General features: G+C 31.4%; 1 protein-coding gene across 1 annotated transcript in view; it reads left to right on the forward strand.

Moving 5' to 3' along the window:
* Nucleotides 1–14,774, forward strand: part of LOC134687879 (E3 ubiquitin-protein ligase rnf213-alpha-like) — a 144,354-nt gene that overhangs the window by 121,941 nt on the left and 7,639 nt on the right. The window contains exons 74-87 of the mRNA XM_063548337.1: nt 994–1,101; nt 1,844–2,089; nt 2,953–3,055; nt 4,002–4,036; nt 5,004–5,101; nt 5,974–6,127; nt 6,828–7,011; nt 8,397–8,497; nt 8,955–9,012; nt 9,624–9,808; nt 10,246–10,387; nt 10,954–11,037; nt 11,869–12,061; nt 12,714–12,933. Of these exons, the coding sequence (XP_063404407.1) occupies nt 994–1,101; nt 1,844–2,089; nt 2,953–3,055; nt 4,002–4,036; nt 5,004–5,101; nt 5,974–6,127; nt 6,828–7,011; nt 8,397–8,497; nt 8,955–9,012; nt 9,624–9,808; nt 10,246–10,387; nt 10,954–11,037; nt 11,869–12,061; nt 12,714–12,933 (1,911 nt within the window). The remainder of the gene's footprint in view (nt 1–993; nt 1,102–1,843; nt 2,090–2,952; nt 3,056–4,001; nt 4,037–5,003; nt 5,102–5,973; nt 6,128–6,827; nt 7,012–8,396; nt 8,498–8,954; nt 9,013–9,623; nt 9,809–10,245; nt 10,388–10,953; nt 11,038–11,868; nt 12,062–12,713; nt 12,934–14,774) is intronic.

Raw genomic sequence — 14,774 nt, forward strand, 5'->3', positions numbered from 1 at the left:
TATATATGATTACGTAAAACTATTAGTAAACGAGAAGCACATAGGGCAGTTACTTGGAAACCCCATTTCTGATCGGTTAAAAACCTAGACATGCTAGTGTCCCCAAGTTACTACTGACCAGCATTCCAAAACGTATTATGTATTAACCCTTACCATGTAGGGCCTTAATATTACATCCGAACCAAGACCACCATTATATGGCACCAATGGGACTACATACATTTCGAGGTCATCATAATGCCTTTAAATTTGAAGTGTATGCATGATTCCTCAATCTAACACTATTGATTGTCATGGTTCTCACTTTTAATGTTCATTTTGAGCTCAAATACGAACTTTGAAAATAGAAATCGGACAAAATTGTTTTTTTTGGAGGGGTAGGGTTACATTCAAGGTCTAAAACATGGAGTAATGAGGACTGAAATTATGACAAATAGTGTAAACCCAAAGGCATATAACTAACTGATTGTGTTTGTTATCAAAATATGCCAAGGAAACGACATCTTCCATTTGAAAGTCCAGTTAAAGTTCAAAATTGGGAAAAATTGGTTTTTTTTGTATTTTGGTGCAAATGACCTTCTTTAAACTGATATACCCAGATCAGTTTCACTCCTACCTAACAACTGTTGTAATAAATGTGTTCACTGGGGTCCACTCTACATGTAAACTACAGTTGGATGCATTTATTAGCATCCCTTGGACTTCCAAGTCGAGAAAAAGAACAAAATAACGTCAAAATTTACGCTTTTTGCACATGAGGACCAACTTTGGGGCAAATAGGAATAGGAATAGTTATCAAGTGGCAGTGGCGGCATTAGCTTTATAATAAAGAAAGTGACCTGGATGCTTCATACTTTGTATATAGATGCCTTAAGTTATGAAGTTTCAGTCTGTTATATTTCTATTGTCATTGACCTCATTTTCATGGCTCAGTTACTACTTAAAAAAAAAAGTTCAGATTTTGATTTGTGCACTCGTGTTGTATTATTTCAGAGACCAAAGGAAGAATGGCAGACCAGAATAAGGTTGTTGTTAGCTTTACACAGAGAGATCTCTATGAACAATGTGTATGGAGGTCAACCACAAAAGTTCACAGACAAGGTTAGTAACAGACAGTGTGTTAGTTTCTATAAATATGGAAATACCTACCACTGTTCCTTTTGCTCTCATTATTTGACTGATAAATGACACACATGAGGGATTGATCAGGAGTGGAAATAGCCATTTTTAAAAGTGTGTTTCCCATCTAGGAAAAAGGCAGGATTCCAAATATATGTACCCATTAAAATGCATTGATCGTCCAAAAAAAAAAGGAGGTTCCAACTCAGAGACCCCCTCCCCTTGAAATGCTACTGTTGATTAATACAGTTTAATAAGTTTATCAGAATTAGAAGTGAAATTTTCATATCTTTGTACCTTAAAATTTGCCAAACATATCTTTTTTCATTTTTCTGTTATAAACAAAAAACATAAGAAATATATCTGAATTTACAGTACTTTATTAATGGTTTTTATTAAACATCGACTATGAACTCTCACTAAAATGTGCGCACTGTCAATACTTTTACAACCCTATGAAGTTTATAAAAGAAGCCTTCAATACTTATAATTACATTTTTTAGCTAATATCATGAAAACACGATTTTTATCAAGTTTTTATTTAATTTACCTGTGCACTTTATTGCTGGACCTTGTGTCATCATGAATGATATTTTTTGTTGTGTAATGCAGTTGATTAAGGATTAACCTAAGATTGCAGAATATCCAATCAGAATAGAGTATTATAATGAAGCATACATCTAATGTAATTATTATGAATGTAAACACTTTTTTTTCTTTTTAGGGCAAAGAATTTCTAGGTGAATTCATAATGAACCATGCTTTAATAATACACAAAGAAGTTCCACAAAGAATACTACAGAATGCTATATGGAGATTGCCAGGAAACATAGTACCCAGAATGCCTCTGGCCGAGCAGAACATATCCTGTCTTCTAACCCACTATTTTGTATTGATGACAGAAATTCCAGGGAAACACACACTGCTGACACCATTGGTCAATATTGCTCGCAAACCTCAGAAAATGGTTGTAAGTATCTTAAATACTGGTATCTATCTTTAGAGTTATCTTCAGTGTATCTTAACTTATTTTTGTTAGTGTTTTTTTAAATTTATCTGGTGCCAAATAAAGGGAACAGAAGTATACTGTTCTTCAAAAGTCATGAAGCAGTTGAGAGAAAACAGATCAGGGTTACAAACTTAAACTGAGGGAAACACATGAACTTTAAAAGGATGGCAGCAGGACAAAAGAAACACTGAAATGCTACAAATACAAACTAACATACATTTAAACTGACTATTTGATAACAACTGTCATATCCCTGACTTGTACAGAATATTCAAAGAAAAAAATGGTCAGTCGAACTTAGATTTATGGCTAGCCAAACCTCCCATTTATATGGCAATGTTTAAAAAAATTATCACTAAAATGACAACACTAAGTGGCAGGACTACATTACAAACAAACAGAAAATGAGGTTCTGGAAACATGGGCCCATTCAGAAAAGTAGAAGATTGTTAAACAAATTAGGCTTCACAAGTTGACTCTGGTTGTGTTATTCACCTAAAGGAAAAATATGGTAATTATATATACAATCCAATGTGAACAAAAAGTCAAACTAAATTGTTACTATGACAGACATACTTAAAGCGACTTTGACACAGATTCAAAATGCCTAAATTGTGTGATACCTAGAAGTGTCTGTAAACATTAAAAAAAATATCTCATCAACTTGACTACTAAGAATAGCAGACAAAGTATTTGTTTATTTTAAATGATCAGGAATATTTGTGCAGTTTAATTTGGTTTTCATTGAATTATTTGATGATGATAAATCTTCCCTCTTTTGGTGTCAAGCAATGAAACATGTATGATTTAAATGTCTTTTTCAGTCCTCATATTTACCTACAATGCCTCAAGATGAACTTTTAGAGATAAAAGAAGCAGTTCTAGCAGCTAGAAAGGGTAATGTGAATGAAAATCCAGTGTTTTACAGTAAGTTTTGTTTTATTAATTGGTTTAATACCATAAACAAGCTAAACTGAGCAGAAAATATCACCACCCATTAATAGTTAGTTAGATCAATTCAACAGCATTGATAGGAAAGATGACAATGGACATTTTTAAGGACCTTAATTGGCTATACAGTCCTTGCACGATCAGTATTGATAGGAAAGGGGAAAGTAAGGTGGTACATAACACTACGAGGAGATAACTCTGTGAAAATCAGCTGAATGTTTTAATCATTAACATTCATTTAGAACCATTGTGTAGGCATCTTATATACAAATTGCACCATAAGCGATATGAATTACTGAACATAATGCCTAAGAAGAAGAATCGAAAAGGTGGCATTAAACATTAATCATTTCAATAGTGTTGTCAGATCACCTTTATGCAATATATATCTAAAATTCAATTTTAAATTATAAATTTTAGATTTTAAATCATACATATGTGTTTTATGTGTGGATAAAGAACTTTTATCAGTGTAAATAATTCTTATGGATCTACTGTAAATATTGGTGGAGGATATTCTGTATAACATTTATCATACACCGTACTCCGGGTACCAGGAGGTGTGCCTTAATTGGCAGAAGATATACAGATAGATAAACATGGTCTATTGTTAAGGAAATTTAGAGCTTTTCTGTGACAAAAATTAGTGTGTGTGAAAAACTGCTACATGGATTTATTAGAATTGAAATGTTTTGTTTTTTTAAATTTTTATATTTTTGTCAAAGGGTAAAAGTAAAACTGTAATTTTGTCTTAATTTTTAGAATATTAAACAAGCCAAATTAATTTTTAAAAAAGAAACCAGAATTTTAACAATTATAATGTCAAGTCTGTTTTTTTATTATTTCTTCAATAAGAATGTTGATTTTGTTGAAATAATTTTTGAGTTGGCAGGATACTTATTTATTTCTTATTTAATTTTAGGATGTCCTAATGGTCACCCTTACATCATAGGAAATGTAAGTAGATTGTAATATTTAAATCATAGAGTTTCTGAAGGAGGTTTGCCTCTCAGTTTTAAAAAAACCAAGCTTTTCATAACAATAGTATATATTGATAGGGGATTAAAAAAGGAACAAAAAAAGCATTAAAAAGACGTATAGATCAATGTGCTTGTTTTCTAGATATTAGCCATTGAAATTTTGGCGGGAAAAGGTTATCTCTTGATTTTTTATAGCTTTATCATTGACAAGTTTAAGTTCTCAAAAACTATTAAAAATTAACAAAGACTTTATAAGTCTTTTACTGATGGCTTATAATTGTACATGTAAAAGATTTATAAAGAGAAAAATGGGGGTCAATGGGCAAAAATTGTAAAGGTATTCAAATGGATAAATCTGGAGGATTCCGAAAATCTGACAAAAATCTGGAAACATGACAAGAGAACATCCTTAACTAAGATATTTCTTTTTGTAATTTTACACACAGTAAGTATGTCTGAGTCAGTGAACCTACGTAATCATAAGATTTTATTTTTTGTCGAGCCTGTGTCTTTTGTCGCAGAAAGCTTGACATAGGGAAAGTTGTCTAGGGGTGGCATTTTGAATTCACCTTTATCTGTGACAAATGTAACAGGACAACATAGAAAGACACATAAATGAACTTAAATTAAAAATCAGACAAGACTTACAAAGGCCAGAGGCTTCTGACTTGGGACAGGTGCAAAAATGTTGCAGGATAAAACATGTTTAGGGAGTCCTCGACCCTCACCCTTTACCTCTAGCCAAAGTAGAAAAACAAATGCACAGTTATACGTACAGTAAAACTCTGTTTTAAAAAATTCAGAATCTGTTCCAATGCAGAGACCATATGAGGGAATCAATATTAATACCAAAATATGCCATCTTTAATGACACAACAACAGTATCGTAACTTTAACCCTTCTGAATAAGTCTGTGTTCAAATGTTTTTAAATGTACATTTTAGTGTGGCAACCCAGCTTATGTTGGTGTCTGTAAAGAGTGTGGTAGAGAGATTGGTGGCCAAGGATACAACCTTAGACCTGGAAATGAATTAGATGCTGGGTAAGTGTATGTAACATGCCATTGTACAAACATATGATAAGAAATACCTGCACATTTTTGACAAGTATTATAACATTATCATTTTAATCAATTGAAGAATGCATATTACACCTTATTTCCTAACAAAAATGTCAATTCAGTTGACAATACCTTGGAAATTTGATCAAAAACTTTTAAATGTATTCAGAAATTATTAAAGAGATAAAAAAAAACATGCACAAAATTGAAGATACTGTATTTTTATGCCCTCCACCCTATCAGAGGGGGCCTTCAGTTTAAACCTTTTCCGCCTGTAATCACATCAGTTTGTTTCTGTTCTCTTACTTTAGTTTGCTTCAAACAAATGTTAAGAAACTTATACAAAATTCTTATTAACACAAAACACAGATCAAGTTTGAAATTTGGTGGCATCACATTAACCATTTTGTTAAGTTATGCCCCTTTACAAATGAAAAAATGTTAAATCAACTACAATTATGGACAAAGGAAGCTAACTCCAATTTTGAAAAAAAATATTTTAGTCAACTACAATTATGGACAAAGGAAGATAACTCCAATTTTGAAAAATTAATTTTTAACAATTACATCAACTATTATCAATGCTTTATATAATGCAATGTTCATAGCTCCAATACCCTGTTCACACTATGCCTTTTTAAACTCAAATTAGTTAAATTTAGGTAGTGTGAACACCTTAAACTGGGGTGAAACTGGTTTAAATTATCCCTCATTTAAAGTGGAGTAAATGTGTGTGTGGACAGTAGAACAGTCTGTGTCCCTATGGACACATTCCCCATTTATCCATTTATTTAAATCTCTTATACATTGATACCATCATATAATTGACAAATTGATTTTTATATTTTTTTCAGTGTTGACAGAACTGAAAAAGGTCATGTTTTAGGCCCAGCAGCCAGACTTGGTCCATTAAGGGCACCAGAAAGAAAGTTAAACAGAGCTTCATGTGCTGTTCTTAGACTGTTAACCCACATGTCAATGTATATAGGCGCTAATGTCAATGAACAGGTAAAGTTATTATGGAAATCAATCTGATATAAATGTTACAAAATTTGCTGTATAAAACCCTTTAATGATGTTTTGGAATTTGCATCATATTTTTTGACTCCTTGTTTACATATTTTGCCCCAGAACACCAATTTTTTAACCGGATTTATGAAATAAAATTCATTTATTGATTTGAGGATGAACGACCGGCATCAGGCAGGCAGCAGCCAAGTGTTGTCAGTGCATTAACTCATGAACCGTTCAACCAAAGCTTTGAAAATTTAAATATGTTGTTACTGATAACAAAATGGAGGTCAAGTAAAATAAAAATTATTTTTACTTTTACCGTTCAGGAGTTATGGGTCTTGAAAGATTGAAAAATGGTGTTTCCAGTCCTGTCAATGCATTAGCTGTATGATGAACCTTTCAACCAAAGCTTTTCAAATTTAAATATGTTTTTACTGATAACAAAATGGAGGTCAAGTTTAATAATGTCGATTTTCACTTTTCCTGTTTAGGAGTTGTAGTTCTTGAAAGATTGAAAAATAGCGTTTCCCGTCACGTCGTTGCATTTACGAATGAACCAATCAACCAAAGCTTTTCAAATTTTAAAATATTGTCACGGTTGACAAAATGGAGGTCAAGTTTGATGTTTATGATTGAGACATTATTGGGTGTAATATTAAATTTGTGTCTACTAGTTGTGTTTTTTTTAATCCAGGCAGCTATGCAGACAATAAAACCTACCATACAGCAAGGAGATGTTCCACTATTTATACTTGAACACATAGATCTGGACCTGACCTCTATTCAGAATATTCTAGGAAAGAATAGAGATGAGATCTTGGCTTTAATTCATTTTCTCCTAGCTCAAATAATGAACAGTCACACTTTAGCTGTAATAGGTAAGAACAGTCATACTTTAGCTGTAATAGGTAAGAACAGTCATACTTTAGCTGTAATAGGTAAGAACAGTCATACATAAATTGTTAAAGGTAAATATGAAGTTGCCCTTTAGCTGTTATCAGTATGAAAAACCACATTTTAGCTGTATGAACTGTCATACTTGAGCTGTTAAAGGCTGTTGTAGGAATGAACAGTCACATTTAGTTGTTGTAAGTATGAACAGTTACACTTTTGCTGTTATTTGTATGAACAGTCACATATTAGTTGTTATATGTATGACCAATCACACTTTTGGAGGTATAGGTATTTTGATACAATCACACTTAATTTAGCTGTTCTAGGTATGAACAGTCACATTTGAGCTGTTGTAGATATGAATAGCCACTCTTTAGCTGGTATAGGTATTAACAGTCACTCTTTAGCTGTTCTAGGTATTCACAGTCACTCTTTAGCTGTTCTAGGTATTCACAGTCACACTTGAGCTGTTGTAGGTATGAACAGTCACACGGTAGCTGTTATAGTAATGAACATGTACAGTCACACTTTAGTTTAAATAGGTATGAACAGTCATAGTAACCTAAGTTGTTATAGGTATAAACAGTCATTGTTACTGGCTGTTACAGGTATAAACTGTCCCACTTTAGTCGTTATAGGCATGAGCAGTCATATGTCCTTAAGCTGTTATAGATATGAACAGTCTCACTTACTTTAGCTGTTATAGGATGAATAATCACACTTACTGGCTGTTATAGGTATGAATAGTCACAATTACTTAATGTTATAGGTATGAACAGTCACACAAACTGGCTGTTAAATTATTAAACAGTATTGGCTATAGTTGTTAATGTCTGTGTCATTTTGGTCTCTTGTGGACAGTTGTCTCATTGGCAATCATACCATTTCTTCTTTTTTTATAGTCATACTTGTCGAATTAGCTCTCGCCGCGATATAGCCTTTTTGTGCTAATGCGGCGTAAAGCAACCAACAATCAATCAATCAATATAGTCATACTTGCTTAAGCTGTTATAGATAAAAACAATCACAATTTAGCTGTTATAGGTATACATGAAACACAAATGGATTTGCATGAAGACCTCTTACCATATCATTTGCTAGACACCAACCTTATCGTTTTTGTACAAATATTTTCATACAGAGATCACCTCCTTCTTTTCAAAAAGCATGTCTTATCAGGACAACCTCATCTATTCACGCTGGAGTAATACCATTGACTTTTGGTCCCTCAATTCAAACAATGTCTCTCTTTAAAGGTAAAATTTCCATGGTTAAGATCTAGAGGGCAACCTTTTTGTGCAGGTTTTATTTTAGGGTAACATTACTATTTATACAAGACCTAAAGCAGACTAATTTCTGATTATTACAGGTGAAGATTATCCTGCTAAAGTTCGTGGATTAAAGGACAAAGATTCCAGAACACAATGGGAAGATGACTTTGCCAAAAGATACATTTTGCCTATACTACAGGTATGACTTATAGACTTATAAGAATATGTGTCCTATATATCAATGTGGCTACAAACAAACAGTACAATTAAAACCAGAAATGACATTCAGAGTTCAATAAAAACTAAAAACAATATTTTGTATATTGTAGGGGTCGGAAGTACTTTTCTGGATTTACGTTCATCAGAAATGCTCAAAAGTAAAATATTTGAAAGCCAAAAAAATAAAAAAAAGGAACAGTTGTAGAGTTATATGATCAAAAGGACTTTAATTGACAGCCAAAATTATCTTATGTCAACTTTGATGAATAGTCTCAACTATTAGTTTAACATATTTTTTATTAAAAGGTGTAGATATTCTATTTTTAACATTTAGATGTACAGAAAAGTGATTGTGTATTCATTATGTGGTTTTTCTTATTTCGGAGATTGAAACATTTTAGATTAAAGAATTATAATGTTTTGTAATTTGATTATAGGATATGGAAAATATTTTGAAAAAATGTAATGATGGGATATTGCAAGATCAAAGACTAGGTAAGATTACTTACAGTACAACAGAAATTTTCTGGTCACCAGAAACAATTGTGGTGTGAACTTTTTTGTTATTATGTGGCAAGTCTTTCTATCAAGAACTATTTAAAAATTACTTTTTGTTGAGACAATGTTATTATTAAAAGTGGAAAATAAGTAAAGGCTGATCAATTTTCATTTCAGAACTCAATAACTTCGAAGAGCATATACAAAATTGTTAAGCTAAAAGCATAAAATTGAGAATGGAAATAAGGAATGTGTCAAAGAGTCGACAACCCAAACAAAGAGCAAACATCCAGAGGGGGACTTCAGCTGACCCCTTTACAAAAAAGTGTACTAGTTCAGTGAAAATGGAAGTCAAACTCAGAAACATATATGTGATCTAAAATGTTTAAAAACATACAAGACTGACAATGACTAACTTGGGATAGATGAAAAAATTCTGTCACTTTCAGACAAATAAATTTCAGTTAGTTAATTTTACAAATAGATGAGTTCTTGCCATAGCATTGATCAAATGATGTTTTTGATATACACCTTCCTAAACCAATTGGTTGTAAAGGTTCACTTTATGAAAAAGAAGGATACCAATACATTGAAATTGTATGTTTTAGGAGCAGATCCATTGCTACAGATTCTGTATGAGACAGACCGACCACAAGAAGCACAGGACATAGTTATGTTACATGATATTCCAGCTGTATGGAGATATAGAGCTATGATAACAGTCAACCACCTTAGACAGAATCTTGATACTACAAAACAAAAGTTACCAGTTCTTAGACTTTTCCTTAAAGAAGTATGATCAATTATCAATAAATCATTTGTAAACTATAACTCAATCTACTCAAATGGAATTAATAGCAGTCATTTGAAGGAAAGAATTCTTAAAAAAACATACACATTAGCATTTCATCGTTTTCTAAGTTATAACTCAGTCTTCTTTAAGATTCATAATAGGATAAATGTACATGAAAAGATAAGACTAAACCGTTTTGTGAATTATAACTCTCTGCTGAAAAGGACTCTGTGCAGACTTTTATTGCTATTATGCTGAAAAATATGGTTTCAGTGTGCCTTGATGTGTTAAGAATCCAATTAACAGTTTAACCATGATCAATTAAATGATAATTAGTTGAGATGAGTTTTTGACTGTAATTTCATTGATGTTCTTAATATATTTTTCCATCTGTTTATCTCAGTAATTGACTAAATTTTATCATGTTCTGCTTTTAGGAACACCATTTGCGAGCTGTTAGATTTGTACCAAGCATAATTAGACTGCAGAAAATGTTGATACAGAAATACAGCAGAAAACTAGACAGAGCTGAAGCTACAACACTCACAATATCTGATGTTAGATTACAGATGAGACAAGGTGAGAATTAAGGAATTACAGTACTATAAATGAACAGTCAATTGGCGATTTAGCCGTCATAAACACAGTTTTACTGGTGAAGTCTACTTGTCAAATTAAATTTGATATTGACAACATTATTGCTACAGTACTGTTATTCCGATTCTTATGCATTACAAAAAGAAATAATATGTTGGAGCTTTAAATAATGTATTAATTTTAAATAAAATAAATCACATCTCAAGGCAATTTTGAAGTAGGTGCTGTTTTATTTTTAATTATATTGTACAAATCGAGCAGTTATTGATCCAATCAATTCAAAATGGCAGGTCACTCCTTTGATACAATTGGTCAGCTGTGGATTTGACAGAAATTTTGGCCAATGAAAAAAAATATAACATAAAAATTGCTTTAGAATTAAGTCTTTTACCAATGTTGACCTCTTCTGCAATAGCGGAAAAATATTGAATTTATTCAGAATTTTCTGATCTTTTGTAGTCAAATTATTTTAAAATTTTAGGAACTAGACTAATTTAACTTATTTCAAACTGTATGTTTTCTTTATATATCGATGTTTTATCTTTCAGAGAGAAGACTAAAAGAATTTAATCATTTGTTGGAAGACTTTTCAAAAGCTTGGAACTGTGTAAGGGAATCTCTTGAAACTTATGGTAAGAAATGAAATTATAATAAGGTATAAATTGTTGAAACTTTGATGATTTATGAAAAAAACACCTAATACCCCAAAAGATCAAACTGTAGAGTAAAGAATACCCATTTAATGGGAAACTACTTGGTTAGTTACAACAATCCCCCCCTCCCCCCTGCATTCTGTTCATTTGTCCCTCTGTCTGTCCCACTTTGGGTTAAAGTTTTTGGTTGAGGTAGTTTTTAATGAAGTTGAATTCCAATCAATTTGAAACTTACTACACATGTTCCCTATGATATGATCTTTCTAATTATAATGCCAAATTTTTTTACCTCAATTTATGGTCCACTGGACATAGAAAATGAGTGTGAGTGGGTCATCTGTGTACTATTCTTTTTAAAAATGAGTCTTTTGATCTTAAGCAAGAGACTGATCGTTGTTAAATTGAAAAATTAAAAACTTAAGATTTCATGACTTGATAGAAAATTTTCCTTAAATTCATGCCACATGATATGTGTATGACAATTGGCATTTTACAACATGATGACTTTTTTGTGCACAAAAAAATAAGAATTGAAATGATGCTTTATTTAAATTGTATCCCATCTTTAAACATGAAGTAAAACATACAATTCATTTCAATATCCCTAATCTTTTCAGTCATTTTTTCCCATTCTTTATTTCAATTATATAAAACCAATTGTTTATTCTTCATAATTAACCGCCCCAGTATTTTATATATTTATCAGTTTTGCCCTTTAATCAATGTAAACCCCACCCATACCTTTATGTAGTGCTTTGTAATAGCACATCCATTTTTCATATAAGCTAGTTTTCGTTTTCTTGTTTTAAGCATGTCCAGCCAATGAGAGTATAGTAACAGTGGATAAGGCACACTGTAGAACAGACATTACAGAGAAGACTGCCATATCACACCTCATACCAACATACAGGGATGCTGGCCTCTGTTCATATGTTCTGCTATTTTTCCTACTGAAGAAACAGAATCTGTTTCTACAAGAGTATTGTGCTAGATTTAAAATCAAGTATGTAGAGTTTTGAATACAATAAATGATATGGTAAATTGATTAGAGTGGGGCGCTCATATTCGACGGGGACACAGTTTAGCTGTTTTAAAGTTTTGAGGTGTAAAAACTTTAAAGGATAGGTGAAATGGAAGAAATATGCTGGTAAATTATATTATGATAACAAATATGATTTTTTTTTAAACTTAGACAAAATTTCTGCACTTACTGCAAAGGACCGAAAAACTTGCAAAGAAACACCTTTTCAAGCTAAGAATATTTTGTTTTTGATTTTATCTTCATATGTAAATATCAGTATACTTCAAAAACATAAAGGCCTGAACATAAACTGCAGAAAAAATGGAAAGTTATGGCGAAAATGAGCACCCCACTCTACACATTTGTTGCCATTTAAAATCTTTTGTTAAGGATCTAGATATGTACTTCTTTGAAACCTAAATGCTATGCTACAGTTTGTCATCTCTTTGGGTGCCGTCATTGATCAGGTTGCAAATAGCCTATGGTACATTTTCTTTGAATTAAAATGGAGCAAATCTAAAAACAAAAAGGGTGTGAAACACTCAAAAAAATATTTCTTAAAAATTTCAAATTTTAAAATATTATTAAATTTTGGCTAAAGAGGTCACCCTTAAGAGAAAGATATATATTTCAGAGAAGAAAGTCTACCCAAGGTCCATGTGAGAGACATATCAGCAGCACATCTAGTCAGCTATCATCCAGATAGAGATTTGTTGCCAATGGTATTAGCCAATTGTAACTACTCGTTTGAAGTGGGTCAGGGAACCAAAGTGGAATACAACTTTACCAACCTAGAGAGACAACTCATGGATAGATTCCTTTTCTCAAAGTCTATCATAAACAACATTAATGAGGTAATATTGTGTATTCTATTTTTAGAAAAATGTGGCTTATGTGTAGTTTTACTTGTGATGATTAACAGAATGTTCTAAGATTGAAATGTGTTAGTTCTGGCTTAAATTTTGCAGAAAGAGAATGCAATCCATGTTAAATATAAAACTAGCCTTTTAATTCTTATGTTTGCATTTTAATGTAATAACCATATCTGTTTTTATATTCAAATTTGATTTAAAAAGTATGGGTTACCAAATTTATTTTTGAGAAATATAATTTTTTAAATTTCTATTGCAAATATAGATTATAGATTTGCAGTTTACTCTTGTTTAATTATCTCCCTTGGAATGGTCTCACAGACTTGAGAAAAGCATACTATAGAAAATCAAGTCATACATGTGAACCTCCCGACGGGAGTACAAAACTCCCGTTTTCAGGGGTCTCCTCCCGTCCTCCCGTTCAGGAGAAAAAACTCCCGTGTCTGAAATATTTCATGAATGAAAATTTTCAGACGCCATATTTGATCATTTCTTACTACTGTACGGGTGTAATTGACACCTGTGTTAAATTTTACCTGTACATCAAAGAAGATGTATAATTAACTGGCTTCACTTGACAGCTGGGGTGTCAAACATACTGGTAATCAACAATGTTTACCTCTGGCTAACTGCCGTTGTGTTATAAAAACGATGTATTGGGAATATTGAAATACATTTTTGTTACTTCCCTTTGTTTTATCCTGTTTTCAGTTATTTTGCTTTTAAAAATGTAAATTGTAAAAAGACTATAAATGATTAATATTTTAATCAAATAATCATAAACGGATGTTGATTAAATGAATTTAAATGTTTTGGGACAAATAAAAAATATAAATTTATAAATTATTTTAGCAATCCAGACCTCCTTTCAAGGATTAAATTGAAGTGTATATTATAAATCTGTTTATCACTTATGTGGTTAGAATATACAATATGTACATTTAGACTAATAAATTTCTAGTTAGTTTTATTGGGATTATAAAACCTTGGGTTTGAGAATTGTAGAATTAATAAGATTTTCTTGTGTAATCTAGAAATAGCAAAACATTTTACAATGTGTTTTTTAAGTTTTCTACAAATAAGACTTTCATAATGCTTAACTACTGTTAGTATTTGTTATTTTTTTATTTAATTTATGATGTTGCAAACAAACATGTAGAGCTTATTTCTTTCTAATTTGTCTTTACATTTACCAATGATAAGGAGATGGAGACATGAATAAAAATCTATACAGATAAGATAGATAAATATAATGATTTATTTGCAAGCAGTGAACAATCATTTATCAAAAACAAAACAAAACTGAACAGGAAACAAATTCTTCTTAATATTTTATTTTATTCAAATAGAAAGGCAATAAGGGTACTTTAAACATATTACAATTTGTAGAAAAAACACAATTTCTACTTCATATGGTTACATTTACGACAAAATTTATGTCGATCAAAAACAAAACAAAACTGAACAGGAAACAAATTCTTCTTAATATTTTATTTTATTCAAATAGAAAGGCAATAAGGGTACTTTAAACATCTTACAATTTGTAGAAAAAACACAATTTCTACTTCATATGGTTACATTTACGACAAAATTTATGTCGATAAAAAACCTCCTGATCTGAGTCCTAATCTCCTGACCAAAATTTCCAAATCTCCTGATCTGAGTTTCACAGTCCATCACATGTATGTCAAGTACAGAATTGATTCAGAATTAAATTGTATAAAGCAAGAAGATTATTTGATTTGGATCTATCTATTTCAGGAAATGGAAGAAAAAAGAAATTATTCTTTTTTGTATTTTTGTTTTCAAAATAGCAACAAAAA

The sequence above is a fragment of the Mytilus trossulus genome, chromosome 10 (genome assembly GCF_036588685.1).
Source record: "Mytilus trossulus isolate FHL-02 chromosome 10, PNRI_Mtr1.1.1.hap1, whole genome shotgun sequence".
NCBI lineage: Eukaryota > Metazoa > Mollusca > Bivalvia > Mytilida > Mytilidae > Mytilus > Mytilus trossulus.